The sequence below is a fragment of the Pan paniscus genome, chromosome 2 (assembly GCF_029289425.2).
Source record: "Pan paniscus chromosome 2, NHGRI_mPanPan1-v2.0_pri, whole genome shotgun sequence".
Classification (NCBI taxonomy): Eukaryota; Metazoa; Chordata; class Mammalia; order Primates; family Hominidae; genus Pan; species Pan paniscus.
In genome coordinates this window covers 17,047,704-17,075,150 of record NC_085926.1, presented here as the reverse complement: position 1 = coordinate 17,075,150, position 27,447 = coordinate 17,047,704, and the positions used below count along the sequence as shown (strand labels likewise).

The following is a 27,447-nucleotide window of genomic DNA, read 5'->3' as shown; positions in this document are numbered from 1 at the left end:
TTACTACAGACCTAATTCAGAAGCATCAAGAGGGCAGCTGTGGGTATCTCAGTTCACTTTACAGTCAGCTGCTGTTGCTTAAAGCTGTTGAAACCTTACCAAAAGCAAAATAAGGTCAGCCCCGACAAGCAACTTATTTTTGACAAAGCTGTTCAAGTAAGTGGCTACACTTAAGAGTAGAATATTTTGAGCTAGAAATCTTAAAAGTTAAGGCTTCATTAAACACATGTACTGCTATTGGAGAAATATCATAAAACATCTTTTTAATGTGAACACTACTTCATACAATGAAAAACTATTTACAATGTATTGTTTCCAGATTGGCTGCTTTTACATCATCTCTACCCATGTGCTGACTCGGCATGTGTCTTCAGCCAGGGAGCTTCAGTCCAATTGCACATTCTCCTCGATGGCTCTCCAAGGACCCCAGGGATTCAGGGAACCCGTCCACTTACATTCTCTTTAGTAATTATGGCTCAGCAAGCATGCCACCAAAATCATCTAGAACCCAGAGACTCTGGCAACCCCATATAAGTAAAAATGTGTAGATCAGGTTTTTTTCTCCAATAAATAATAATTTGACAATCCAATCCATTTCCATCTTAAGAAATTGTTTTCACTTAGGAAAATGTTTCTCAGTGGAGCTAGAGTGAATAATCTTTCTTCATACTGGAACTGAGTTAGAATGTCTTTGTATACAAATATAGCATATTTTGGCCAGCAATATAATTGCCTGTTAAAGAGTTTATTTGCCTTCACACGCAGGATTGCTACATACATTCACAGTTTTAATAGACTGTAATTAGCTATTCCAGTTGTGCTTTAAAATCCCGAATATTATTCTCATTAGTGAGTGCAAAGCAAATGTCCCATCTGACTACGATTGGTCCTAGAGTTATAAACTCCATAATGATTTATTGTAAGTTTCCTCATTCTCCAGTTTCATCGTTTGCTTTTTCAGGTATGACTTCCAAGCTCCGGCGTGGCTTCTGGACATCAGCATTTTCGGTGCCTGGTTTATTCAGTCCACATGAAACAGCAGCAAAATGGATTTGTTTCAGGTTCTCCAATGTCTCATTCTTAGCATATTTCAAAAGATCTGCTTGTCCCTATAACAAAACATGCAATTAAACAGTATTAGATATGACATAACTTAGTGTTATACTTCAACAATATCTATCTTTCACTGAAATAGAAGTATTCTGATTCCACAAGAGGGCATAATTATTTCTTATTGGCACTGCATCTGAATAGGTCAATTTTAATAAAAAGTGAGTTTGTTTTCCCAGTTTCAACACCACACTCCAAGAGTATGCTGCCTTTCTGGCCCTTTCTATTTATAGATCTGCATGGGGTTCTGTGTGCATGGACTATTCCTGTCTATCCTGGTTAAAATTACATCTTTCCTTAGTTGTTTGGCCAATCTTGTTTTTTCCCTTTTAAGGTTTGATTAAAAAAAACTTTTTATTTTGAAATAAGTATAAATTCACAGAAGGATACAAATATAGTACAGAGAGGTCTTGTATACCCTTTCCCAAATTTCCCCCAATGGTTATGTCTCACATAACTATAGCACAATATCAAAACCAAGACACTGATGGGGGTACAAAGTGTGCCTCTGCTTTTGTGTGACTTCATCACATGTGTGGGTTCACGTAACCACCATGGCAACCAAGGCACAGCACTGCACCAGCACCACCAGGAAGTCACACCCACCCCCTCCTCTCCACCATCCCTAAACCCTGGCAACCACTAATCTGTTCTCCATCTCTGAAGAACCACTAATCTGTTCTCCATCTCTGAAGCCCACACAGCGTTTGGTAAGTGCTGGCAGCCGTGGGCACACAGCAGGTCCTCACTGAGCATTTGCTGAAAGAAAGAGTGAAGCAAAGGATTTTCTACTCTGGATATACTTTCTCAGCCAAATTTTAATTTCTTTTCTGAGGTCTGACCATCAACTTGATCTATATGCAGTATAACACGATATAGGTCAGAAAACAGTGGGTGAATTGAAGCACAGTCACTGGGAGTCTGGAATTGGTGCTGACAATGGGCCAATGAAGTTTGTCACCCTCTTTGCTCTTGACATTTTGGACCAGAGAATTCTTTGGAGGTGGGGAGCTGTCTTGTGTATTTTCAGATATTTAGCAGCACCCCTAGCATACCCTAATGTTTGCAGACATTGCTAACTGTCTCTTGAGTGGGAGGGTGAGCTACCCCCAGTTGAAAACCACTGGGCTAATGCATCAGCCAACAATTCCAAAATTATCGAGCAGAAGAGATGATGTGGTGCTCTATCGCTGTAAATTCCAACACTCCTACTTTGCTTTTTTGTTCTATTTTTCCTTCCAAATTTAACCTGCCTTCCACTAACAGTTTTTTCTACTTACACTATTACCTTTTCTTCTTTCTCACTCTCCTTGCTTGCTATTTTTTCCCATCCCCTTGGGTTCTCAATTTATTCTATTATTTTCTTTATGATTCCTCTGTAGTTTGACTTTTCTTTGTCCTACTTACACCTCCTCCCCCTTTCCCTCTTTCTGAACTGCCTCCCAGCGTGGGCCCCTTTAAGGCATTCCTGTCCAGCAGGAGCTTGGGGCCAGCTGCAGACAGCAATGGGTAGGGACTTACCTTGGCTGGCAAATGGACTATAGTCAAATGTCAGCCACTGGTGAGATCAAATTGCAAGGCAATTTTAAACCATCATGAGGCCCAAATCCACAGAACAGTTTGCTGCCTACCACTTACCATGCATGGTTTTCCTGCTTTACAGAGTCCTTTAATTAGTAACTATAAATAGATGTTCCCTTGCGTAGATTAACTAAAGGAGCTTCATTTTTATTCATTCTTACTAGTCACTGAACTCACATGTTGAAAATTTACTAGTTATGAGGTCTTTGTATATATAGCATATTGTGTCAGGAGTATAATTTCATGTTAAATAGTGTATTTCCCTTCACAAGCAGAATTGCTACACACATTCACAGTTTTAATAGACTAACTAGTCTTTGTGTTTTAAAACTCCAAATATTATTTTTTAAAATTAATAAACTTTAATTTTTAGGACAGTTTTAGGTTCACAGCAAAACAGAGCAGAAACCACAGAGAGTTCCCTTACGCTCCCTCCCTACGCAAACCTTCTCTAGTGGCCACATCCCGCACCACAGTGGTATACTTGTTACAATCAATGAACCTATGTTGCCACATCCCCTCAAGTCTATTGCCTAAATTAGGGCTCACCCTTGGTTTTGTGTATTCCATGGGTTTTGAAAAATGTATAACAACATCTATCTACCCTTACACGATCATGCAGAATAGTTCCACCACCCTAAAATTCCTCTGTGCTTTGCCAGTCATCCTTCCCCACTCCCAACCCCTGGCAACCATTGATCTTTTTATTGTCTCCACAGTTCTGCCTTTTCGACAATGTCATCTAGTTGGAAACACAGCGTGTAGCCTTTTTGGATTGGCTTCTTTCGCTTAGTAATATGCATTTAAATTTCCTCCATGTCGTCTCATGGCTTGATAGCTCCTATCTTTTTAGTGCTGAATAATATTCCATTGTCTGGATGCACTGCAGTTTATTTATCCATTCATTTACTTCAGGACATCTTTGTTGCTTCCAAATTTTGGCAATTAAAAATAACTCTGCTATAAGCATCTGTATGCAGATTTTTGTGTGGACATAAGTTTCCAATTCATTTAGGTACATTCCAAGGGGTATGATCGCTGGATCATATGGTAAGAGTATGTTTAGTTCTGTAAGAACTACAGATAGTTTGACAGTTTCTTCCAAATTGTCTGCACCATTTTGCATTTCCACCAGCATAAATGAAAGTTCCTGTTGTTTCACATCCTCGCCAGCATTTGGTGATGTTAGTTTTGTATTTTGGCTACTGTAATAGATGCATATTGGTATCTCATTGTTGTTTTAATATATAATTTCCTAGTGACATGTGATGCTAATATACTTTCCATTTGTATGTCTTCTTTGGCGAGGTGACTGTTCAGACTTTTGCCCAGTTTTTAATCAGGTTGTTTCCTTACTGTTGAGTTTTAAGGGTTCTTTGCATTTTTTAAGAGTTCTTTGACTGCTCAGACTTTTGCCCAGTTTTTAATCAGGTTGTTTCCTTACTGTTGAGTTTTAAGAGTTCTTTGCATATTTTGGAAAACAGTACTTTATCAGGTGTGTCCTTTGCAAGTATTTTCTCTCAGACTGTGGCTTCTCTTCTCATTCTCTTGACATTGTCTTTATAGAGCAGAAGTTTTAAATTTTAAGGAAGTCCAACTTACCCATTCTTCCTTTAATGGATTGTCTATGGTGGTGTATCTGAAAAAGCACTGCCATATCCAAGGTCGCCTAGATTTTATCCTGTGTTATCTTCTAGGAATTCTATAGCTTTGTGTTTTATCTTTAGGTCTGTGATCTATTTTGAGTTAATTCTTGTGAAGGGTGTAAGATTTGTGCCTAGACTGAATTTTTCATGTGGATGTCCAGTTTTTCCAGCATGAATTGTTGAAAAGATGAAGTCTCTATTCCACTGTATTGCCTTTGCCCCTTTGCCAAAGATTGATTAACTACTTTATGTGGGTCTATTTCTGGGCTCTTCTATCCTGTTCTGCTGATCTATTTGTCTATTCTTTTCACACTGTTTTATTTCCTGTAGCTTTGCAGTAAGTTTTAAAGTCAGATAAAGTCTGTCCTCTGATTTTATTCTTCTCCTTTAATATTGTGTTGGCTATTCTGGGTCTTTTGCTTCTCTCTTTAAACTTTGGAATTGGTTTGTCAATATCCACAAAATAACTTGGTGGATTTATTTATTTATTTATTTTTATGCTTGCTGGAAGTTTGAGATTATGTTGAATCTATATATCAAGTTGGGAAAAACTGATATCTTGACAATATTAAGTCTTCCCATCCATGAATATGGAATATCTCTCCATTTACTTAATTCTTTGATACCTTTCACCAGAGTTTTATAGTTTTCCTCATATAAGTCATATATATGTTGTTAGATTTATACCTGAATATTTTATTTCTGGGGGTTCTAATGTAAATGGTCATGTGTTTTTAATTTTGAATTCCACTTGTTCTTTGCTGGTTTATAAGAAATAAATTGGGCTGGGCATGGTGGCTCACGCCTGTAATCCCAGCACTTTGGGAGGCCGAGGCGGGTGGATCACGAGGTCAGGAGATTGAGACCATCCTGACTAACATGGTGAAACCCCGTCTCTACTAAAAATACAAAAAATTAGCCGGGCGTGGTGGCGGGCACCTGTAGTCCCAGCTACTTGGGAGGCTGAGGCAGAGAATGGCGTGAACCCAGGAGGCGGAGCTTGCAGTGAGCCGAGATCACACCACTGCACTCCAGCCTGGGCAACAAGAGCGACACTCTGTCTCACAAAGTGAGACTCCGCCTTAAAAAAAAAAAAGAAAGAAATTGGCTGGGTGTGGTGGCTCATGCCTGTAATCCCAGCACTTTGGGAGGCTAAGGCTTGAGCCTCAGGAGTTCAAGACTGGCCTGGGCAACCTGGCGAAACCCCATCTCTGTATAAAAATACAAAAATTAGCTGGGTATGTTGGTGTGCACCTGAAGTACCAGCTATTTGTGAGGCTGAGGTGGGAGGATCACCTGAGCCCAGGGAGGTCAAGGCTGCAGTGAGCCATGATCATGCCAGTACACTCCAGCCTGGGTGACAGAGTGAGACCCTGTCTCAAAATTTTTTTTTTCTTAAAAAAAGAAATCAATTGATTTTTGTATATTAACCTTGTTTCCTGCAACCCTGCCATAATTGCTCATTATATTGTTCGAGGAGATTTTTTTGTCAATTCTTTTGGATTTTCTACATAGATGATTATATCATCTGTGAACAAAGACAGTTTTATTTCTTCCTTCTCAAGATATGTACCTTTTATTTTATTTTCTTGTCTTTCTGCATTAGCTAGGACTGGACTTCCAGGTCAATGTTGAAAGCAGTGGTGTCAGAGAACATCCTTGCTTTGTCCCTAATCTTATTGGGAATGCTTTCAGTTTCTCACCTTTAAATATGATGTAAGCAGTATGATTTTTGTAGATGTTCCTTATCAAGTTGAGTAAGGTCCTCTCTATTCCTAGTTCACTGAGAATTTTTATCATGAATGGGAGTTGAATTTTGTCAAACTTTTTTTGCATCTACTGATATAACCACGAGCTTTGTCTTCTTTAGCCTGTTGATATGATGAATGACATTAATTGATTTTCAAAAGTTAAATCAACCTTGTATACCCAGTATAAATCCCATTTGATCATGGTGAATAATTCTTTTTATTCATTTTTGGATTTTAATTATTAATATTTTGTTAAGGATTTTTGCATCTGTGTTGATGAGAGATACTGGTCTATTGTTTTCTTTTCTTGTAATGTCTTTGGTTTGGTATTAAGGTAAAACTGGGTTGGCAGAATGAGTTAGGAAGTATTCACTCTGCTTCTATTTTCTGGAAGATATTGTAGAGAATTGGTATCATTTCTTTCTTAAATGTTTAGCAGAAACCAGTGCACCTATCTGTGCTGGTGCTTTTTGTTTTGGAGGCTTATTAATTATTGATTTGATTTCCTTAATGGATATAGAATTATTCAGATTGTATATTTCTTCTCATATGAGTTTTGGCAGATTGTACCTTTCAAGGAATTGGCCTATTTCATCTAGGTTTTCAAGTTTGTGGGCATAGAATTGTTCACAATATTCCTTCATTATCCTTTTAGTGTCCATAAAATCTGTGGTGATATCCTTTATTTCATTTCTGACATTAGTAATTTGTATCATCTCTTTCTTAGTTAGCTTGACTAAAGACTTACTGATTTTAATAAGGTTTTCAAAGGACTAGCTTTTGGATTTACTGATTTTTCTCTATGCATTTTCTGTTTTTAATTTCATTGATGTATGCTCTTATTTTTATTAATAAAAATTAGTACCTACCAAAATGCCTATCTAGGCATCATTCTTTTGGACATCACATGTCCAGTTGAGTTTCTGATATCCTGCTACTACTCCTACTACCAGCTACTCTTCAGTCAAAGCAACTCCATTCTTGCAGTGACCTGGACCAAGGACCCTGGTGTCATTATTCATTCTCCCCTTTTTCTTCCATCTATCATCCCATCTGTCAGTAGGTCCTAGTGTCACAATCTTCAAAACATATATATAAAGTTTCTCACCACTTTTTACCATCTTCACTGCCAACATTGTGGTTTAAGCCACCATAATCTTTCTTGGAGTTTATTCTGACTGGTCTTCTTTCTCCATGTTCAACGTGACAGCCAGAGAGCTCAAATTAAAACACAGGACATCCCTTTCCCTCTGTTCAAAACCCTTCAGCAGCTCCCCAAATAGAGTGAGAGTCAAAGTCCTTGCCCACAGCCTCATCTGACTTCCTTCACCCACCTACCCACCCTGTATTGTTCACTCAGCCTCTGATATGCTACGCTCCTAAATGTTCCTCAAACCCATCAGGTCCTCTCTAGTCCAACCTCAATGTCTATGTACTCATTGTTCCCTCTGCAGGGAATGCCCTTGCCCCAGAAATGCACGTAGCTAGCTCCTTCCCCTCCCCTTGATGCCATCTTGACTCTGATGCCCTCTTCACAGCAGCGCCCTCCCTGACAGCCCCATCTTGTCTAATTAGAACTCCCACTTCCTGTCCATAATTCTCCTTACCGCTTCCCTGCCTTGCTTTTTCCATAACACCTATTGCCATACTCTACTGCTTGGTTTATTGTCTGTCTCTTCCACTAAATGTAAACTTCACGAGGGCAGGAATTTTTGTCTTCTGATCACTGCTGTATCCTCAGAGCCTAGAACAGTGCCAGGTACAGAGTAAGGGCTCCATAACCATCTGTTGAATGCAATTAAAGTAATGTAATTAAAGTAAAATGTGAAAGTCTCCCCTTTAATCTCACAGCTGCCCCCTAAACAATGAGTTTTGTCTTTTTCTCGGCATTATATATATATTACAAATAGGTATTTTATTTTACTTTTAATGTAAATACAATCAAGCAATCTATATTGTTCTTTGGTTTCCTTTTTTCTTCACGAAAAGTTATGTCTTAGTGATCTTTCCGTGTCAGCATATATAGATCTACCACATGATGACAGGGTATTTAAAAACAAAAATCCCCAGATGGCATACGATAATTAATGTGGTAATAACAGAATTCTTCATCTGGTTGAATCTTATGTTTCTCAACTTCAGAGAAGTAATCATGGTATCTTAAACAGAATAGGCCTTTGGACATTACCAAGGCGAGACACAAAGGACTCCTAAAGGCAATAAATCTGGGCTTGAGGAGCTGCTGAACTTTGTCCACATCACTTTCATTTTGTTCTATGTGTCTAAAACTACATGTTTAAGATGTCTTGGAGGTAAGGCATGTAGCGTGAGTGAAGAACAATTCTGGCCAGGCGCGGTGGCTCATGCCTGTAATCCCAGCACTTTGGGAGGCCGAGGCGGGCAGATCACCTCAGGTCAGGAGTACACGGTGAAACCTCGTCTCTACTAAAAATACAAAAAAAAAAATTAGCTGGCATGGTGGCGGGCGCCTGTAAACCCAGCTACTTGGGAGGCTGAGGCACAAGAATTGCTTGAACCCAGGAGGCAGAGGTTGCAGTGAGCTGAGACCACACCATTGCACTCCAGCCTGGGCAACAAGAACAAAACTCTGTCTCAAAAAAAAAAAAAAAAAATTCTGAAAGAGGTGGGGGTGTTTGTTGTAGCAGTGTTCATATTTCATTGCTTCAAAAGACTTGAAAAGAGCAAAGGTTACTTAAAACACTGCCACCCACTGACACAGGGTGTCTGGTTTTGAAGACTCCTTCCACAAAGCTGGCTTTGCAATGTTTTCAGTTGAACAACTCAAATGTCATTTGATTTCACACATTCTGGTTTGAATTTTTTTAACTTATTCTATTTTGTTTTCATCTTGAAAGAGTTATAACAACCTTAGGTCAAAATATTTAAGGTTCTTACTTAGGCCCAGAAAGTAATCTTTAAAAGATGTAACTAAGGGCAGTGGCTGGATCCCAGCAGCTCTTGCTGCGAGTCTGGCGTGACTGTGCTTTTTCTGGCTGAGCCTGTGGCTTACCTGGGATTGGATCAGAGGCCAGAGCAGCCAGGAAAAGAATGATGGCAGCTCCAAATGCCAGAACCGCACCCCAGCTGTGCTCAACCCTCGGCTAATCACCATACTTTCTGTATGACCACAAAAGATGTTCTAGTTTTTAATATATTAAAAATATTTCAAGACACATCTGTTAGAGCTACATTTTAGGAGCCATTTAACAATCACAAGTCATTGCTTTTATTCAGACGTAGGGGCAAAACAACAGGGATTCTACATCTGGCTAATTTTTTCAAAGTCCTTTTGTCCAACTATCTATTAGAGAAAAACAGCTGTCTTACTTCTGAGGTGAGGGATCCAGTGCGGCAGCTAAGACTTCCCCTGCCCTCTGCCACCTGTGTAATGGCCACATGCTTGGATGTTGAAGACAGCAAAGATTAGCACCTTCCATTCCCTGGGGGCCAGCAGACACTTTTCTTCCAAATCACATGCAGTGTGAGGGAGGAGAAGGAGGAGGGTACTCATACCATTATGGGAGTCTGAGGCACAAAAATACTCCTCCTTCCTGTCTTTCTTATCTATTTGGGAATGCAGAGAGGAACACAGCAGAATTTAGATACCTTCACTGATACCACCTGCTCCACAAAGAGGGGATGCAAGGGAAGTGCTATTACCATTCTCGTTTCATAAAAAGGACACTGAGTTTAGAGAGATTACGGGTAGAGTCTGAACAGCAAATCACACTGAAACACACACACCTTTCTCTCTGGTATGTTTGTTTTATTTTCCTGTTGGATAAACTAAACTGTGAGGCCAAAACTATAGAGAGTTGAACCCCACAGACTGCATGCAATATTTTAAAGCAAGCAGGTTGAAACACACACTACATTTTTCATATATCCAGCACATCAACAACTGTGTAGACAATTCACTCTTCCTGTGATTAAAAGCAGAAACAGAAATATGGATTTCCACTGTGTGTTTGTTGAATGAGGAATGAGTGAACAAAAGAATGAAACGGGTGTGGTGGCTCACACCTGTAATCCCAGCACTTTGGGAGGCCAAGGTGGGTGGATCACCTGAGGTCAGGACTTCAAGACCAGCCTGGCCAACATGGTGAAACCCTGTCTCTACTAAAAATACAAAAATTAGCCAGGCGTGGTGGCGGGCGACTGTAATCCCAGCTACTCGGGAGGCTGAGGCAGGAGAATCACTTGAACCTGGGAGGTGGAGGTTGCAGTGAGCCAAGATCACACCACTGCACTCCAGCCTGGGGGACAGAGAGAGACTCCGTCTGGAAAAAAAAAGAATGAATGGATTGTAGGAGTCTTGGCTACGGATTCTAAATCGCCTCTCATTATTATACATTGATAGTTCCCCTTTCAAGAGTTCTTTTGAGGCTGGCTGAGATCGTGGCACATTCATCAGAATTAAGGAAGGCCTCCTAGCTTGGTCAGGTCCACTTCCCACTGAAGTCTCAATAAACCTTACGGTTGAAAAAAGACTCCCTAATCATCAGAGTCACCTAAACCTACAGCAACAGGACACAGGCTTTTGTACAGGACGTTAGGCTCATTTTAAGAGTGCGTGATGTTTTCTGTCCTTTTGGCTTCCTGTATGTGCACTCACATGTTTGATGGGCATGGAACATGAGCTGCAAATCAGCTTGTCTCCCCACAGCAGGAAGACCGCCTTCCCTCCACCCTGACCTCCACCCCCCAAAGGGTGCAAAGAAGCTGCCAGAGGGAGATGGAGGGTTCTGTGCAGGAGCGGAAAGGAGAGCCCTCTAAGCACAGCTCCTGCCCTTGATTTTTGCTGGATCCAAAGAGATGTTTCTGTGGTTCGAGGCAGTGTCTTGATGATGAAGGGATAGTGGGCTGCATGGATCTGACTATCCATGTGGCTCCCTTTGCCTGCCACACTTTTTGCCTATATTTGGGCTGTCATCACATTTACAGTTAGTCTCCAATTTTCCCATGGTTGTGCTTAGAGGTTTGTACAAAAGTTAATAATTTTAAATATGATTCAACTTTTTAAATTCAGAATGAATGCCTTCCTCCTTAGAAACAATTTTACTTTTCCTTCACCAAAGATGGAGGGTTGGGGGCTCCTCGGCAGCACTACGGAGGAGGCGGTGTCTGAGTTGGGGAAACTCAGGGCAGGAAAGGACGGCGGCAGGCCCAGGGGCTGATGCTGCCTGCCACAGAGGAGTGACCGTGACTCCAACATATGGCGCCTCTGGAGCCCAACCATTTAGCAGCATGATTTCTATGCTACAAAGCTTTCTAGGTTCTGACTGACTACATCTCCCTCTGCTACAGACCTGGCCATGGGAAGGGCTAAAGTCCACCATGCAGTAGGACAGTGGCCTCGTCTGGCACAGAGCTGGCCACTCTGGTGGCAGAGGTAGGGTTAGCATTCAGGAGCAGCCTTTGGAGTCTCCAGACAGTGGAGGTGAGCCATGACCTAAGAACAGAAGGTGGGGTGTCAGGAGAGGGTTCCAGGCAGGGACCAGGGCCAGAGGGGAGGGGAGGGTGGCCCAGCTGTGTAGAGAGAGGACGCAGAGAGCGAGGGGACACTGAGAGGCAAGTGGGGCTGGGCCATGGGCGTGAGAGCCCTTGGAAACACCAGGGAAAATAGCGTGCACGTAAGCACCTCCTTCGTGCTATTAATCTTTCAAGCACACCATTTACACAGTCAAACATTAGCTGAGTAATCACAAACTCCACATGAGTGGGGTCCCAATGTTTGAGGTTTTACTGTATTTCAAATGGACCAGAAAGAACAGCCTGCCTAATGACAAACGCTACTATAGTTTGATTTTCTGAGCCATTCTGAGAAATTTTCACACACTAAATAGAGAAATGGCTTTCAGTCAATTACAGCTTTTCAGGAAAAGAGACAACATACTATACTACCTATAATAAATAAAAATAACTAAAAGATATGAGCCTCAATAAAAGGAGTCATACATCAACCATCATGGTAATTTCAAAAAGGAAACAAATGCCAGTCTTTAAGTCTTCAAGATAAGCACTGTACCTCAGGTAAAAATGAAGAAAATCAAGACAAATGTCTTACCAGGTGCAAAAACCATCTGGTTTATTGATTTATGTTTTGGCAGAAGTTTTAGGTTCCTAAAGAGAATGAATCTCTAATTACTTTTAGGGTTTATTGATAGCCTTGTTTCTGATGGTAGAGGGGCACAGGTCAGGAGAGCTAGCCTGGCAGCCATTCATCTGGAAAACATCTTCGGTTGTAACAAGCTTAATTCAAGTCCAAGATACGATATAGATGCTATTAAAAAAAAAAAAAAAGCCCAGCCATCCCAGCCACCCCAGATGAGATCCAGCCATGTGAGTACCTTCTTGGATGTTCCAGGCCAAGCTGAGTTCCCAGCAGAACAAATCTCTTAAGTGATCCCAGCTAATATCACATGGAGCAGCAAAACCATCTGGCTGAGCCCAGCTAACCCACAGAATCACGAGAAATGAGAAGTCATTGTTTTAAGCCACTAGTTTTGCAGTGGTTTGTTATACAGCAATAGATAACCGAAACAGCCACTAAAGGGAGCCATATTTTGTGCTGACAATACCTTCCTGGACAAAGTGGATTAAAGCAGGGGGAGAACCTGATCCAAGGACACTTAATACAAGAGGAGGTTTATCGGGACCACTGGTCTGCAGCTAAAAGGCTAGGCTGAGGTAGGAAATACAAATAGATTGAGTACTTGAAATAAATGCTTAGAGGATATGGTAAAGAACAGACCAAGGCCAGAACAAGTTATAAAGCAGTAGAAACTCTGAGTGAACAGAACGAGCCAGCCAGCAGAGGAAGCAGAATGGAGAAGAGGCAGAAAGATAAGCAGAAAGACCCCTGTTCCACAGAGAGGAGCAGCTACCTCGGGGGCTGCCAGGTTTCCGAACAGCTTGCTATTGTCACGAGGCTGGACTGCAGTTTCCGGTCTCCAAGTTCCCTGAGGTCCCTGTCCCTCTCATGATCCCTTGTGTGAGCCAGCATCTGTGGCCACTCCTCTGTGAGCTGGCCGGAGTGAGTTTCTACTCTTGGTAACCAAAACAGACCAATGAAAACAGGACTCTTCTAGTATGAGATTCTACCATTTTAGGAATGGCAATCAATTGACACAGTGAAAATTACCACCAGTACAGTGAATATTTTGGCAACTGGAAAATAAAGGTAGAGGAAGTCTTGATTAAGCTGGTGGATTGAAAATGCATTACAGAATTTCCATTCTACATTCCTGATGAAATGAGCAAAAACAAAGCGAAGCAAAAAGCCACAAACAGCAGCAAAACTAAAAAAAGGGTATAATCATTCTATGAACTAAAACTCACAGAAGTCATGTTGGCAAGTCATAAAAGTCCTGAAAGTTCTATCTCAAACACAACCAAACCAGAGAGATGCAAACGGAGTGAATATTCTGTTTCATGGAGTAGCAGATGGGGCAGAGGGTGGGAAGAAAGAAATGACACAGGAAAAGTTGGAAGTGTGGCTGGCATACAATTAGAAAACCAGACAGAATGCAGAAAACCATGATTTTCAGATAGTACAACACAGTGATCCTGAGAGAAGAAATACAAACAACCGTGTCCAGCTTACTGCTTGCAGTTTCCAGATGCAGTGCAGGAAAGGGGAACTCAAACAGAGCCCAGCAGTCCCACTGGGGTGAGAAGACAGAGTGTGGAGTTCAGGGAGCCGACAGTGGCTAGAACATGAGGGGCCAAGAGTGGAGAGGAAGGAGCTGGAAAACAGCTATTGTGAATATATGACATGTCTTCAAGAAGGTAGAGGATATGACTAGCATGAACAGAAACATGACAAATTTGAAATTAAAAAACTGAAAAGGATTAATGGCAGATTAGATATTACAGAAAACAGAAGTGTTGCTTGAAAATATAGTAATATTGCTCAAGGACATGGCAATAAAAATATCAAGAATTAAAAAAGAAAACAAAAAGGAAACGGCTGAGTGCGGTAATTCTTACACCTTGGGAGGCTGAAGTGGGAGGATTGTTTGAGGCCAGGAGTTTGAAACCGACCTGGGGAACATGGCAAAACCTAGTCTCTACAAAAAATGTACAAATTATCCAGGCATGGTAGCACGTGCCTGTGGTCCCAGCTACTCAGGAGGCTGAGATGAGAGGATCATTTCGGCCCAGAAGGTTGAGGCTGCAATGAGTAGTGTTCACGCCACTGCACTCCAGCCTGGGCAAAAGTGAGATCCTGTCTCAAAAAAAATTTTTTTTAAACCACAGAAAGTACTTAAAAACTAATGAATAAGCATCTGTGATTGTGGGATAATATCAAGCAGTATATTTATACATATAATTGGAGTTACAGAAGGAGATGGTAGAAAGGGTAAGACAGAAACAAATTTCAGGAAATAATCACCAAAAAGTTTCCAAATTTGTTAAAAACTATAAATTCACATATCTAAAAATCTCAACCAACCCCAAGCAGAAGAAACATAAAGAAAACCACATTAGGGTCTGTCAGATATTTTTTAAAACTCACGTACACACAAAGATGCTCAACCCCCATCCACTTACTGGAATGACAAAACTGATAATTCCAAGTGTTGACAAGGATGTGGTGCAACTAAAACCCTTGCAACACTGCTGGGGAAATGCAAAATGGAACATCAGTTGTTTTTAAAGCACTGTGGCAGTTTCTTATCAGTCTCACACACATTTACCACGTGACCCAGCAATCCCACTCATATTTACCCAAGAAGAATAAAAGCATGTCCATACAAAGACTGATATGTGAATGTTCATTGCAGGTTTATTTGTAATAGCTAAAAATTGGAAACAACACAAATGTCCATAAATTGGTGCAGGTATAAACAAAATGTGTTATATCCATAAAACAGAATACTATTTAGCAATAAAAAGGAATGGAGTACTGAAACCTACATTAACTTGTATGACTCAAAAGCACAATGCTACATGAAATAAGCCAGGCAGAAAAGACTGTATGCCATGTAATTCCATTTATATGACATTCTGGCACAGGTCAAACTATAGAGATATAAATGAGATAAGTGGTTGCCAACATAAAGGATTTTACTACAAAGGGGCACAATGCAATTTGGGGGAGCAGGGTGACAACAATGCCCTATCATCATTGTGCTGGGGGTTGCATGACTCCAGACATACTTTATTTTATCACACTTCACAGATACTGCATTTTTTTTTTTTTAAAACATTGAAGGTTTGTGGCAACCTTGGGTCAAGCAAGTCTACAGTGTCATTTTTCCAACAGCATGTGTTCACTTTGTGTTTCTGTGTCACTCTTTGGTAATTCTTGCAATATTTCAAACTTTTTCATTATTATTATATTAGTTATGGTGATTTGTGATTGGTGGTCTTTGATGTTACTAATTATTTTGGGGCACCATAAAGTGTGCCCTTCCTTATAAGACAGCAAACTTAATTGGTAAATATTGTGTGTGTTCTGACTGTTCCACTGGTCACTCTCCATCTCTCTCTGTCTCTTCAGGCCTCCCTAATGACATGAAAAGTTCCTGAGACATAACAATATGAAAATTAGGCCAAAAAAATAAACTTACAAAGGCCTCCAAGTGTTCAAGTGAAAAGAAGAGTTGCACTTGAAATAAAAAACTAGAAATAATGAAGCTTACTGAGGAAGGCCAAGTTCAAGTCAAAAGCCAACATGAGCCAAAAGCTAGGTCTCTTGCACCAAACATTTATCCAAGTTGTTAATGCAAAGGAAAAGTTTGTGAAGGAAATTTAAAGTGCTATTCTACTGAACTCATGAATGATAAGAAAGCAAAACTGCCTTATTGCTGATATGGAGGAAGTTTGAGTGGTCTCAATAGGAGATCAAACCAGCCACAACATTCTCTTAAGCCAAAGCCTAATCCAGAGCAAGGCCCTAACTCTCTTCAATTCTATGAAGTCTAAGAGAGGTAAGAAAGTTGCAGAAGACAAGCTGGAGGCTAGCAGTGGTTGGGTCATAGGTTTAAGGAAATAAGCCATCTCCACCACATCAAAGTGCAATGCGAAGCAGCAAGTGCTGATGTAGAAGGTGCAGTGAGTTACCCAGAAGATTTAGCCAAGATCATTGATGAAGGTGGCTATACTAAACAACAGATTTTCAATGTAGATGAAACAGCCTTCTATTGAAAGAAGATGCCATCTAGGGCTTTCATGGCTCAAAAGGAGAAGTCAATGCTTGGCTTCAAGGGTTCAAAGGACAGTTTGATATTCTTGTTAGGGAATAATGCAGCTGGTGGCTGTAAGTAGCAGCCGATGCTAATTGGCCATTCTGAAAATCCTAGGGCCCTTAAGTATTATGCTAAATTTACTCTGCCTGTGCTCTATAAATGGATCAATAAAGCCTAGATGAGAACATACGTGTTTACAGCATGGTTTCCTGAATATTTTAAGCCCACAGCTGGGACCTACTGCTCAGTAAAAAAGATTTCTTTCACAATATTACTGCATATCAACCATGTACCTGGTCATCCAAGCACTCTGATAGGGATGCACAAGGAGATTAATATTGTTTTCATGCCTGCTAATACAATATCCATTCTGCAGCCCATGGATCAAAGAGTAATTTTGACTTTCAAGTCTTATTATTTAAGAAATACATTTCATAAGGCTATAGCTGCCATAGATAGTGATTCCTCTGATGAATCGGGGTAAAGTAAATTGAAGACCTTCTGGAAAGGATTCACCATTCTAAGACGCCATTAATAACATTCATGATTCATGGGAGAGGTCAGAATGTCAACATTAACAGGAGTCTGGAAGAAGCTGATTTTGGAGGAAGTTGATCCCAGCCCTCATGGTTGACTTGGACGGGTTCATGACGACAGTGGGGAAAGTAAATGCAGATGGAATGAAAATAGCTAGAGAACTAGAATTAGAAATAGAGCCTGAAGAGGTGACTAAATTGCTGCAATCTCATCATAAAACTGTAATGCATGAGGAGTTGCTTCTTATGAATGAGCAAAGAAAGTGGTTTCTTGAGATGGAATCTACTTCTGGTGAAGATGCTGTGAACACTGCTGTAATTACAGCAAAGGAGTTAGAATATTACATATACTTAATTGATAAAGGAATGGCAGGGTTTGAGAAGACTGATTTTCAAAGAAGTTCTACTGTGGGTAAAATGCTACTGAACAGCATTGCATGCTACAGAGAAATCTGTGGTGAAACAGAGTCCATCAGTGTAGCAAGCTCCATTGTCTTATTTTAAGAAATTGCCACAAGCCACTCCAGCCTTCAGCAACCACCACCCTAATCAGTCATCACCCATTAACATGGAGGTGAGACCCTCCACCAGCAAAAGGATTACAACTAACTGAGGGCTTAGATGATTATTAGCATTTTTTAGCAATAAAGTATTTTTAAATTAAGCTATGTACATTGATTTTTAGACATAAAAGCTGCACACGTAATAGACTACATTATAGTGTAAATATAACTTTTATATATACTGGGAAACCAAAAAAATCATGTGACTCACTTTATTGTGATATTTGCTTTATTGCCATGGTCTGGAACTGAACAAGCAGTCTCCAAGGTATGCCTGTATATACATTTGTCAAAACTCATAGGATTTTGTGCTCAAAATTGGTGAATTTTATTTTACAAACATTATGTCTCAAAGTTGACACACAAAAAATGATGCTGACTATCTAATGGAGGGAGGTTTCAAAGTTGGCTTCTAAATCAAAGAAGCAATTGGAGGCCTGTGGGAATGGATTACACCCTCTCCCTAGTTTGCAGCAGAAACCCTAGAACAGGACATTTTACAAACTCTGAGAAGAGAAGGCTGGGTCCAATATCTTAAGAAGCCTGGCAATGACACCCGCTGGCTTTATTTCTTTTCCCTGTTATTCCTGTAGGATGCAGGAAAGCATGGGTGACTTCCCGGACTGATGGTGACAGTGAACCAATTTAAATACTGAACTTCAAGTGACATGGCAATTATAGTTTCAAGACCAAATATGAATACTTTTAACATGGACAATAAAAAAATAACGATATGCTCTATCTAGTAATATTAGAGAATGCTCATATTGTCTTTTTTTTTTTTTTTTTTTTTTTTTTTTTTTTTTTTGACACAGTCTCGCTCTGTCACCCAGGCTGGACTGCAGTGGCATGATTGATCTTGGCTCACTGCAACCTCCGCCTCCTGGGTTCAAGCGATTCTCCTGCCTCAGCCTCCCAAGTAGCTGGGATTACAGGCACCCGCCACCATGCCCAACTAATTTTTGTATTTTCAGTAGAGACGGGGTTTCGCCATGTTGGCCAGGCTGGTCTTGAACTCCTGACCTCAGGTGATCCATGCAGCTCGGCCTCCCAAAGTGCTGGGATTACAGGTGTGAGCTACCATGCCCGGCCCATATTGTCATCTTTCATAGCAGGACAACCAACAATACTTATAACTAAAACATGTAGCTTTAAAAATACCCGGCAAAATGACTTCTATTAACATTTTTCATAATCCCTTTTCTTAACCTCAAAGGGATCTTTTGGGAAATGAAAATAAATCTTTGTTATGGTAGAAATTGCTCACCAATTCATTTAGCATCTTTATGGTTAAATAAAATGAAATTTAGTACTTAAAAAATTTTTAAAGAACAATTATATTAGAATTCTATCAGTCAGGCGTGATGGCTCACACCTGTAATCCCAGCACTTTGGAAGGCTGAGGTGGGCAGATTACCTGAGGTCAGGAGTTCAAAACTAGCCTGGCCAAGATAGTGAAACCCTGTCTCTACTAAACATACAAAAATTAGCTGGGCATGGTGGCGCATGCATATAGTCCCAGCTATTTGGGAGGCTGAGGCAGGAGAATCACTTGAACCCAGGAGGCAGAGGTTGCAGTGAGCCGAGATTGTGCCACTGGACTCCAGCCTGGGTGACAGAGTGAGACTCCATCTCAAAAAAGAAAAAAAAAAAAAAAAAGAATTATGTCTACTGACATAACTTATTTTATACTATCTGAGACATTAGTGCTTGTGAGATGTGCCAGTATTTTATGTAGCACTAAGAAATAAAAATCATTGCCAATTTAACCAGGATATAATGCAAAGATGCCATGGACTATAAGATATATGCTAATTTCAAACATACCGAAAGTGCGAAAAAAAGTATGACTTAGAATCATTAAAATATATACTGATCCATCCAGACATATTCATATAGAAAGGTTCCTGGAATAAAGTCACCTGCGTCTAATAATGGTTATTTCTCAGAGGGAGAATCTTGGGTCATTTAAAAACATTTTTTTATTTTAAAAAAGATAGATTTATAACAACAAATGAATGCTTTTTTATTCAAGAAAAAAAATGACTGGAAGTAAGTATGCCAAGATGTTAATAGTAGATAATTCTGGGTGTGGCAGTTATAGATGACTTTATTTCTTCTTTGTTCATTTCTGAATTTTAAAAGAACCTTCAAAATTAAAAAAAACTAAACTAGGCAAGTAAAGATTCATAAAAACTGGGACAGACATCCTTCAATGAAACGACACTTTTAGTGGCAGGAACTCCTCTCAGGGTGATCAATGGTCCCAGTTTGCCCAGATTGTCCTGGTTTTAGCACTGAATGTCTTGCTTCTAGGATGGCTGGCCACCCTACCTCCTTATGGTTCAAATGACTATGGTGATGCATCAGGAAAGCTTTTGATTCTAGGACAACAATAATAAGGTTTTTTTGTGTGTGCCTCAGAATCCCCCAAGAAACTTGTTAAATAAGCAGATTCCTGGGTTCCAAGCCTGGAGATTCTGAGTCTGGGAAGTCTGGGATGAGGCTTAGGAGAGGGCATGTTTAAGCATCCCAGGTAATTCTCAAGCCTTGGCCTGTTTCAGAGCTCCTTCAGCAGTCTTCCTGGCTTCCTCCTCCATTTCCTCTTCTCTGCATTTCCGGGGTCATCTGAAACCCTCCCTAAGCATTTGTGCTACTGGGAGCCTCCTGCTGTGTGTTTACTGCTGGCCATCTGCCTGGAGCGCTGCCACCTCTCCTAGCTCACTGCAAACAAAAAGTAATGGGAGGAACTCGACAGATCCCATGCCCTCCCGCCAGGAAAATACTGGTAGCTCAACTTAGACCTAAATTCACGTTCAAGATTCCCTGTCAGCACTCATTCTAAAGAAAGTTTAAACCAGTGACATATAGGAATGAAAAAAACCCCCCATTCTACAGAAATGACACACAGATCTTTCCAATTCTTCCTCAACCCTCACTTACATTCTACCATCCTTAAACACCATCTGTAGCAAATATTATCCTGGAAATTAAAAAAAGACCTATTACCCCATCCTATACATTTACTTCCATATGAACATAAGTCTGAGGTGTTAATTCTCTCTCCTGGACACAATTCAAAAGAAAGTAGGTTTCTTCAGTGTATCTATTTGGTCCAATTACTTCTAAAATATGGCACACTGCTTTATGTCAGCTGTTTTTCATTAATATGTGCATCAGGCTCCCATTTTTGGTGGCTCTCAGCCCAGTGCTTCTCAAACTTTAATGTGCCTAAGAATCACCTGGGGATCTTGCAAAAATGCAGGTTCTGAATCAGCAGGACTAGGGTGGGACTTGAGATTCTGAATTTCTAACAAGTTCCCCTCTGAGGCCCAGGTTGCTGGTTCCCGGACCACACATGAGTAGGAAGGGTACTTGACAAGCCAAAGTTTGGTCCCTATGTCTATATTTGCCTCTAATAAAATTAAAGCAAAGTGAGCATTTGTTCCTACCACAGGGCTTAATCTGCTGTGATATATTTTCTTGAGTTTACAGGAAATTTGTACTGTACCCCCCACCTCTGACCAGGAGTGAGTCAGCAAATTGTAAAGCCAAATCCCTTTTCGTTGTAAATTCTTATGTCTGCTGTTTACTGATCTGCAAACAATCAGGGTTAAAGTCTAAGCAAAATAGGTATATAAGAAAAGTACATATGTAAAAAGGGAAATGTCTGAAGAAGTCAAGAAAATGATCTTAATTATAAAAATAAGTAGAGGTTTAACGTGAGAAAAATGCAAATGGCGACTAGCTTTGGAAGATACCTTTTATTACATCAAATCTGAAAACTATTGTCAGCTCCAAGGATGGAGCTTTTAACTTGAGGAGGAATGAAGAAATTTAAAAAGGCAGCTGTGATAATGTCTTTATGGTCTTGAATCTGTTGGGGCTCAGAAAACAATACCCCAAAAGATGACACTTTGACATGCTGAACTAAAGAAGCAGGCTCACGGTTTCTCTGACCACCCCCACCACATATCTCTCAGTCCTCTCTCTCCCAAAGATGAGGCTGTTCAAGTACCCTGATCTAACTAGAAACTGGACCCACCAAAGAGAAGCACAAATGCCTCTGATCTCCTCTCTGAAATTTCATTAACCAGAGAAGATTAAAATTTACAGAAGAAGAGACTGAAAATTAAACACCACAACTACAGCACAGAAGAACTTCCTCCCAAACTAGTTTTCCTTCTCAGACCATTCAGTTCCCAAAGAGAATCATTTACTATCCCATTTCTGAGCATTGGGCCCATTCATTTCCCCTAAAATTCATTTACTACCCCTCAAAAATGGCCAATTTCCCCCATGTCCCTCCACTATGAAGAAGGGTTTGTATGCATCAAGACCACACTGGGTTGTTAGGTAATCATCCTCCTGCCATTCCCCATGCTTCTGCACCTTAAATAAATATAATATGTAGGCCTTTTTATGCCTGCTAATCTGTCAATTGTCAGGTCGTTTTCAAGGCAGCTTCAGAGGGCGAAAGGGAAGCCTTCCTTTCTTCCCTACAAATTCAGTTGAGCATAAAGTTTGGAAGGCAAACACCAGAGAGTAATTTTACATTTATTAATTGTCCAAGACCTGGAATGAAATAACCTCTGTGTTATTATTATTTATGCTCTGTGAGTAACACTGAGAAGAACTATTGAGGTAAAGCTCAAAAAAGTTTCGAGGTACATACACAGCATTATTTTAAAAATTATGTCACATTACATATAAAATAGAAAATCAGCCTGAGAGAATGCACAGCAGAAGGCCAACAGTAATTGTCTCTCGATGATGGGATTGTGTTTACCTTTGATTATTGCTCTTTTGACATTTTTGACAATGAAAATATATTATTTTTATAATAAAAAATAAAAAGTTAATTTTTAACAACTGTTATGCCAAAATAGATATGCATAGAGATAGCATTTCCCTTCAAGAAATATTTCTTTCAATAGCAATTCTTTTATGTATTTCCTTTGACTATGCTCCATACAATTCTTTTCTATTTATTTCTGGGATCATATGAACATTATAGCTATAATTACACTTTAAAGTGTTAAATGAAATTTGAGTAACTAGAATCTTTAAATTCCCAATCATTCCTCTGTAATCAATATTTTCTATTTTACATATAGCCACTGGCATTTATGAACTTTAAAATGTCTCAAGGATAAAATGACAAAGTCCTTTGTCTATCAGGACTTACAATGTGCCAATCATAGAAGTTCCCCTGTTCTTCAACTGATCTACAATGTCAAACTGTTGTGCCTACAGACTCTAGAAGGGTAGAGTTCTTCATGTGATTTCTGCATCCATTCTACAATCTCAGTGGCTGACCATGTACAATGCAGGAAATGTTATACTAAGAGAGGGACGCATGCTGAAAAAGGCTGCAAAATCACCAGCATCAGAAACAACTCTATAGATACCTTTAAGATGGTAATATTCCAGGTAAAGCTCTCCACTGCTTTTTGTAGTTTTCTTTCCTTCAAACCTTCCTTGGTGCCTATGCTGTGCAAGTGTTCATGGAATTCCATGGCTGAAAGAAATAAAAAAGACAAAGTATATTAACTCCCATCCAATCTGTGGTAATGAACTGGAAATATTTCTTTTTCTAGGTACAGCTAAAATGATTCCAACCTCCAGTGGAATTTCATAAATGTGTCCATTTAAGAATGTAATAATGGGGACAAAACACTGAAAAATTATGGCAGCAACAAGGCAGAAGGCATCTTCGAAGTCAGCAATTGTTCCTCATTGTTCTGAAGGGAAACAGGGCACCTATGATCATTGTTATTCTTATTTTAGAGAAGGGAAGCTCAGCAAGCTTCAGAGATGGGAAGCTGCCAAGGGAGCAGAAAGAAGGGCTGGGACCAGCATCTGGACTTGGACTCTCAGGCGGATTTAAGCTCCACTGAGGACACAGTGGAGACGAGGGATAGAAATAACGCAAAGTAATGTATTTTCTGTCACAGAAAGGGTCAATCTGAGGTCAGAGACCAAGCCCACAGTACAAGGATGGGAGTGGAGAAAGACCCTGAACTCTAACTCTGCATTTATTCTACATCAGAATTTATATAATAAATAAATAATCCCTACTGCTGTTCAAAACAATTTCTGCAAGATCTGTAGATCCTCTAATTCAAATTTAGTTTACAGGGTTTTCACATAAATTTTAAAATTTTATTGCTTTTTTTCCATTAGGTGGAAGATCTTAATTCCTAATCACACCAATATAACTCTAATAGTAAGACTGCTGAATCCAACTTAAACATTCTTAGCACTTTTTTGTCCTTAAGAGTATATGTAATTGAGAATGTTCAGTGAAAAATATGATGTTCTAGGGTCAGCTGGAATAATTCTTTTCTCTCTGTGGTTATGCTACTCATAATGTACAATTAGGTCATGTGTTTCTTTTTTCTCATTTTACATGTATGTGGTGGAGGGGAGTGCTTTTTTTGGATGTAATTTGTTTTATGGATTATATCAAAACGTTACATAATTCCAAAATTAAACTACATATCAAGGTGAATTCAGATAAGTCTTGCCTCCTTTATGGTCTTCTCTACCTTGATCCTTCTTCCCCTTATATGTTCTTATTAGTTTTTTATTGTATTGTTTCTCTTTGCAAATATAATCAAATGTGTACATATTATTCATAATCTTCCTTACATGAAAGTAGCATACTATGTACAGTGTCCTGCATGTTGGTTGTTTTCTTTCTTTTTCTCACACAATTGCATGGTGGAGTTCACTCCATGTCAGTGTATAGAGCTCTTCCTCACTCTTTTCTGTGACAGCTACAGAGACTCCAATGTGTAGATGAACTAGCATTTATTTAACCAGTCCCCTACTGAAGGACGTTGCATTGTTTAAAAACTTTTGCTATTACATGTAATTTAGAACTGTTGTAAATTTTACAAGACATTTTGTACATTCTTTTGCACACTTTTACTCTTCAGTTGGGCATTCCAACTTCTAATTCCCTTTCTATGCAACACCATTTCGAAGCAACTCTTCACATGGTGATTGACAACAACTTTATTCCTTAGTGTCTTTAAATATCAAGCAAAAGCTGACACACATATGATAAACACAATAAATGGCCAATTTAGGCTTTTTACTTCTGTGTTTCTTTTTGCTACCTAACCAGGAGCCATGGTCCTACTTCCTGTTATGCTAATAAGGTATGGGAACCTCACTGGTTTTGGGAAAGAACAGTAACTAGTAAGATTCATTCCACTCTCCAGGGAACTAACGCATGGACCACTCCCCTTTTCTCCAACTTTTCTTTTACTGATGATGGTACCTGAGAACATCCCAACTTGGTTAACCGAATAAGCCCCTTCCACCCCAATGCCACACACACACTTTCCCCACTCTTCACATCCGGGAGACTCCCTGGAGTGTGCTGCATGACTCAGATCCACCCGTTGGGGTCCTAATGATAAGACTGATGTGCTTGGCTTTTCTAAGTTTTAATATTGGACTTCAGCAAGAGTTCTGGATTTCCAAACAGGAATAATTAATACTCATTATGTTTCTGGTAGTCAGGAGGTACCATATTCTCATAAGTATCACTGAGGCTTGCAGAATGGAATCCATGACTGGAATTGTAGGAAAGGGAAGAGACACAAGAGTGGGAGGGAGGGGGTAGCTCTCTACAAACAAGAAATATGACTCCATGGACTGCAAGATGAACGGGAAAAGAAACTGGGAGGAATAATGCAAGTGATGTTAACTAACGCAGGACCACATATTACAACTGCTTGACCGGATGTGGGCTCTTCGCAATGATTTTTTATGGCATTTCAAAACTGGCACAAGGTGTAACAATAATAGTGGGGGATTTTTCTAACATCAAGGTATCCGCATGGAAGCCTCATTCTGCTAGGGGCAGACTGTTTATGGTGCCTTGCTGAACATTTGATCACCTGTAAGGTAATGAGGCAATGACAGGAACTGGTATACTGGGCTTAATTCCAACTCACATAATGTAAGTATGGAACAGCAGAAGAAGGGAATGCTGAGCTTAGACAAACAGCTACTCTAAGTCTTAAGAAAACAGCTTTCAGAAACTTCAGAAAGTATGAGCCTAGGGCCAGAGGCTGTTACAGAACAGGCTGCCTTGAGAAGGATTGGGGACTTGAAGATGCAACAGAGTTGAAAGGATAAAAAATGATATAGATAAGGAAGAAATGGGGAAACATTTAAAGAAACAAGTGTAGCTGCATACATGGCTGCTATCTAAAAAGCTCATATTTTACAAGTCTATTAAAAAAATGAGACAAGACCACTCCCCCTTATCTTACTCCTCTTAAAATACCTCTAGCCCAATAAAAGTTCACAGGGACATGCAAAATGTTTTATTACTGAAGCTCTTTTTAAAAACAGGCAAAAAGGTGACAAATTGAACACTGGAAATACTAAGTTAAAAATAAAAAACTCAGAATCCAAAAAAGTGACTGAGACTATCAATCCCATTGTCATTTATTTAATTATTTGATTTGCTGCATAACACATCGGTTTCTTTTAAACATGTCTCTTTTTTTTTTTTTTTTTGAGACAGAGTCTCACTCTGCTGCCCAGGTGAGGGTGCAGTGGTGTGATCTTGGCTCACTGCAACCTCTGCCTCCTGGGTTCAAGCAATTCTCCTGCCTCAGCCTCCCAAGTAGCTGGGATTACAGGCACGTGCCATCACACGTGGCTAATTTTTGTATTTTTAGTACAGATGGGGTTTCACCATGTTGGTCAGGCTGGTCATTTAAACATTTCTGTGTTATTAACTTAGAAATGACTGATCCAACAGAAATGACAAAATCCACCAGAGTGGATTTTGCTAATCAACTAATTTGAAGCATATATTGATTGTATTTTTTTAAGAAAAGGGTTCTCACCTTGACTTTTCACTGTCTCCCTGTGACACGCGAGCGCCAGGGCAAGGACGAAAGATACACAACCAAGGGAATCACAAGGCAACTTACCAGGCACTTCACATACGCTATATAAGAAATGCAGACAGAGGCTACAGCACTTTCCTAAGGAAGTGGTGAAGAAGGATTTTAATCTTGGTTTGTCTGATATAATCATATGTGTAAAATAATTATTCTGTGGGCAGAACATTGTAAGGGCTATTGCATAGGTACCAGTTATAAGGGAAGCAAGAGAGAGAGAGAGAATGAGATTATACATTTGAACTGGATCAGTCTGTCTATATAAAACAAAATAAATCCATTAAGATATTTAAGATGCAAATTGCATTGTTCTCTTGGAACTAAATTACTAGGAAATCTACTCCTAGCATGTCACAGGAGGTCTTCAGAGTTCTTTACAACAACAGTGGTGTATAAAGAACTTTTCTGGGTGAGAAGTTAAGTAACCACCTCATTTTTCAAATTATTTTCAGCAAAGAAACATTAGCCCAACGAAAAAGTCCTTCTCTTACTAAAAAGCTGAAGAGTAGCATCTCTTCTCCTTCTGTAAGTCATACTATTCTGTCTAAAGACTAGATAGAGTGAATTTTAAAGTAGCTGGCAAAAATCAGGTAAGAAGTAAAAAGCTTAAGACTAAGTCACACTCCCTCTCCACTCCCTCAAGAAGTCAAGTTGGTTTTGTTTTAAAACTCCTTGCACTTTAATTACATTAAGAGAAGAGATGTGAGACTCCCACTATGGGGATGCGAAAGGAGCATGACCCAGTGTTGGGAAGAGCTCTGGGTGGGCAAGCAGCTGTGTGAACCTGTGACTGCAGTTGAACAGGCAAAAGTGGAGACTGTTACAGTAATCCAGATAATTTAAAGAGCATGTGAGGAGGGTCTGGGGGAACTTGTCAGAGAATGGTGGGGACAGGCAGCACAGAGAAGTCACGTGGAGACTAGATAGTGCATCTCAAACCTCAACGAGTAACAGAATCACTGGAGGTGTGTGTTTAAAGTGCAGGCTCCTGTGTCTCCCTGGAGGTTCTGATTCAGGAGGTCTGTGGTGGGCCCAGCCACAGACATTTTCAGATTTGCATGCAAGAGGACTTGGGATCATTTTGAAGAAAATCTGATTAGGAAGATG

General features: G+C 39.9%; 1 protein-coding gene across 7 annotated transcripts in view; it reads right to left on the bottom strand.

Moving 5' to 3' along the window:
* Positions 1–246: 246 nt before the first annotated feature.
* PLCL2 (phospholipase C like 2) overlaps positions 247–27,447 on the bottom strand; it is a 279,272-nt gene continuing 252,071 nt past the window's right edge. For all 7 annotated transcript variants that reach the window (XM_034955936.3, XM_034955934.3, XM_034955937.3 and 4 more), the window contains 2 exons: positions 22,816–22,925; positions 247–1,109 (listed from right to left, as the gene is read on the bottom strand). In XM_034955936.3, the coding sequence (XP_034811827.2) occupies positions 930–1,109; positions 22,816–22,925 (290 nt within the window). In that variant the 3' untranslated portion in view covers positions 247–929. The remainder of the gene's footprint in view (positions 1,110–22,815; positions 22,926–27,447) is intronic.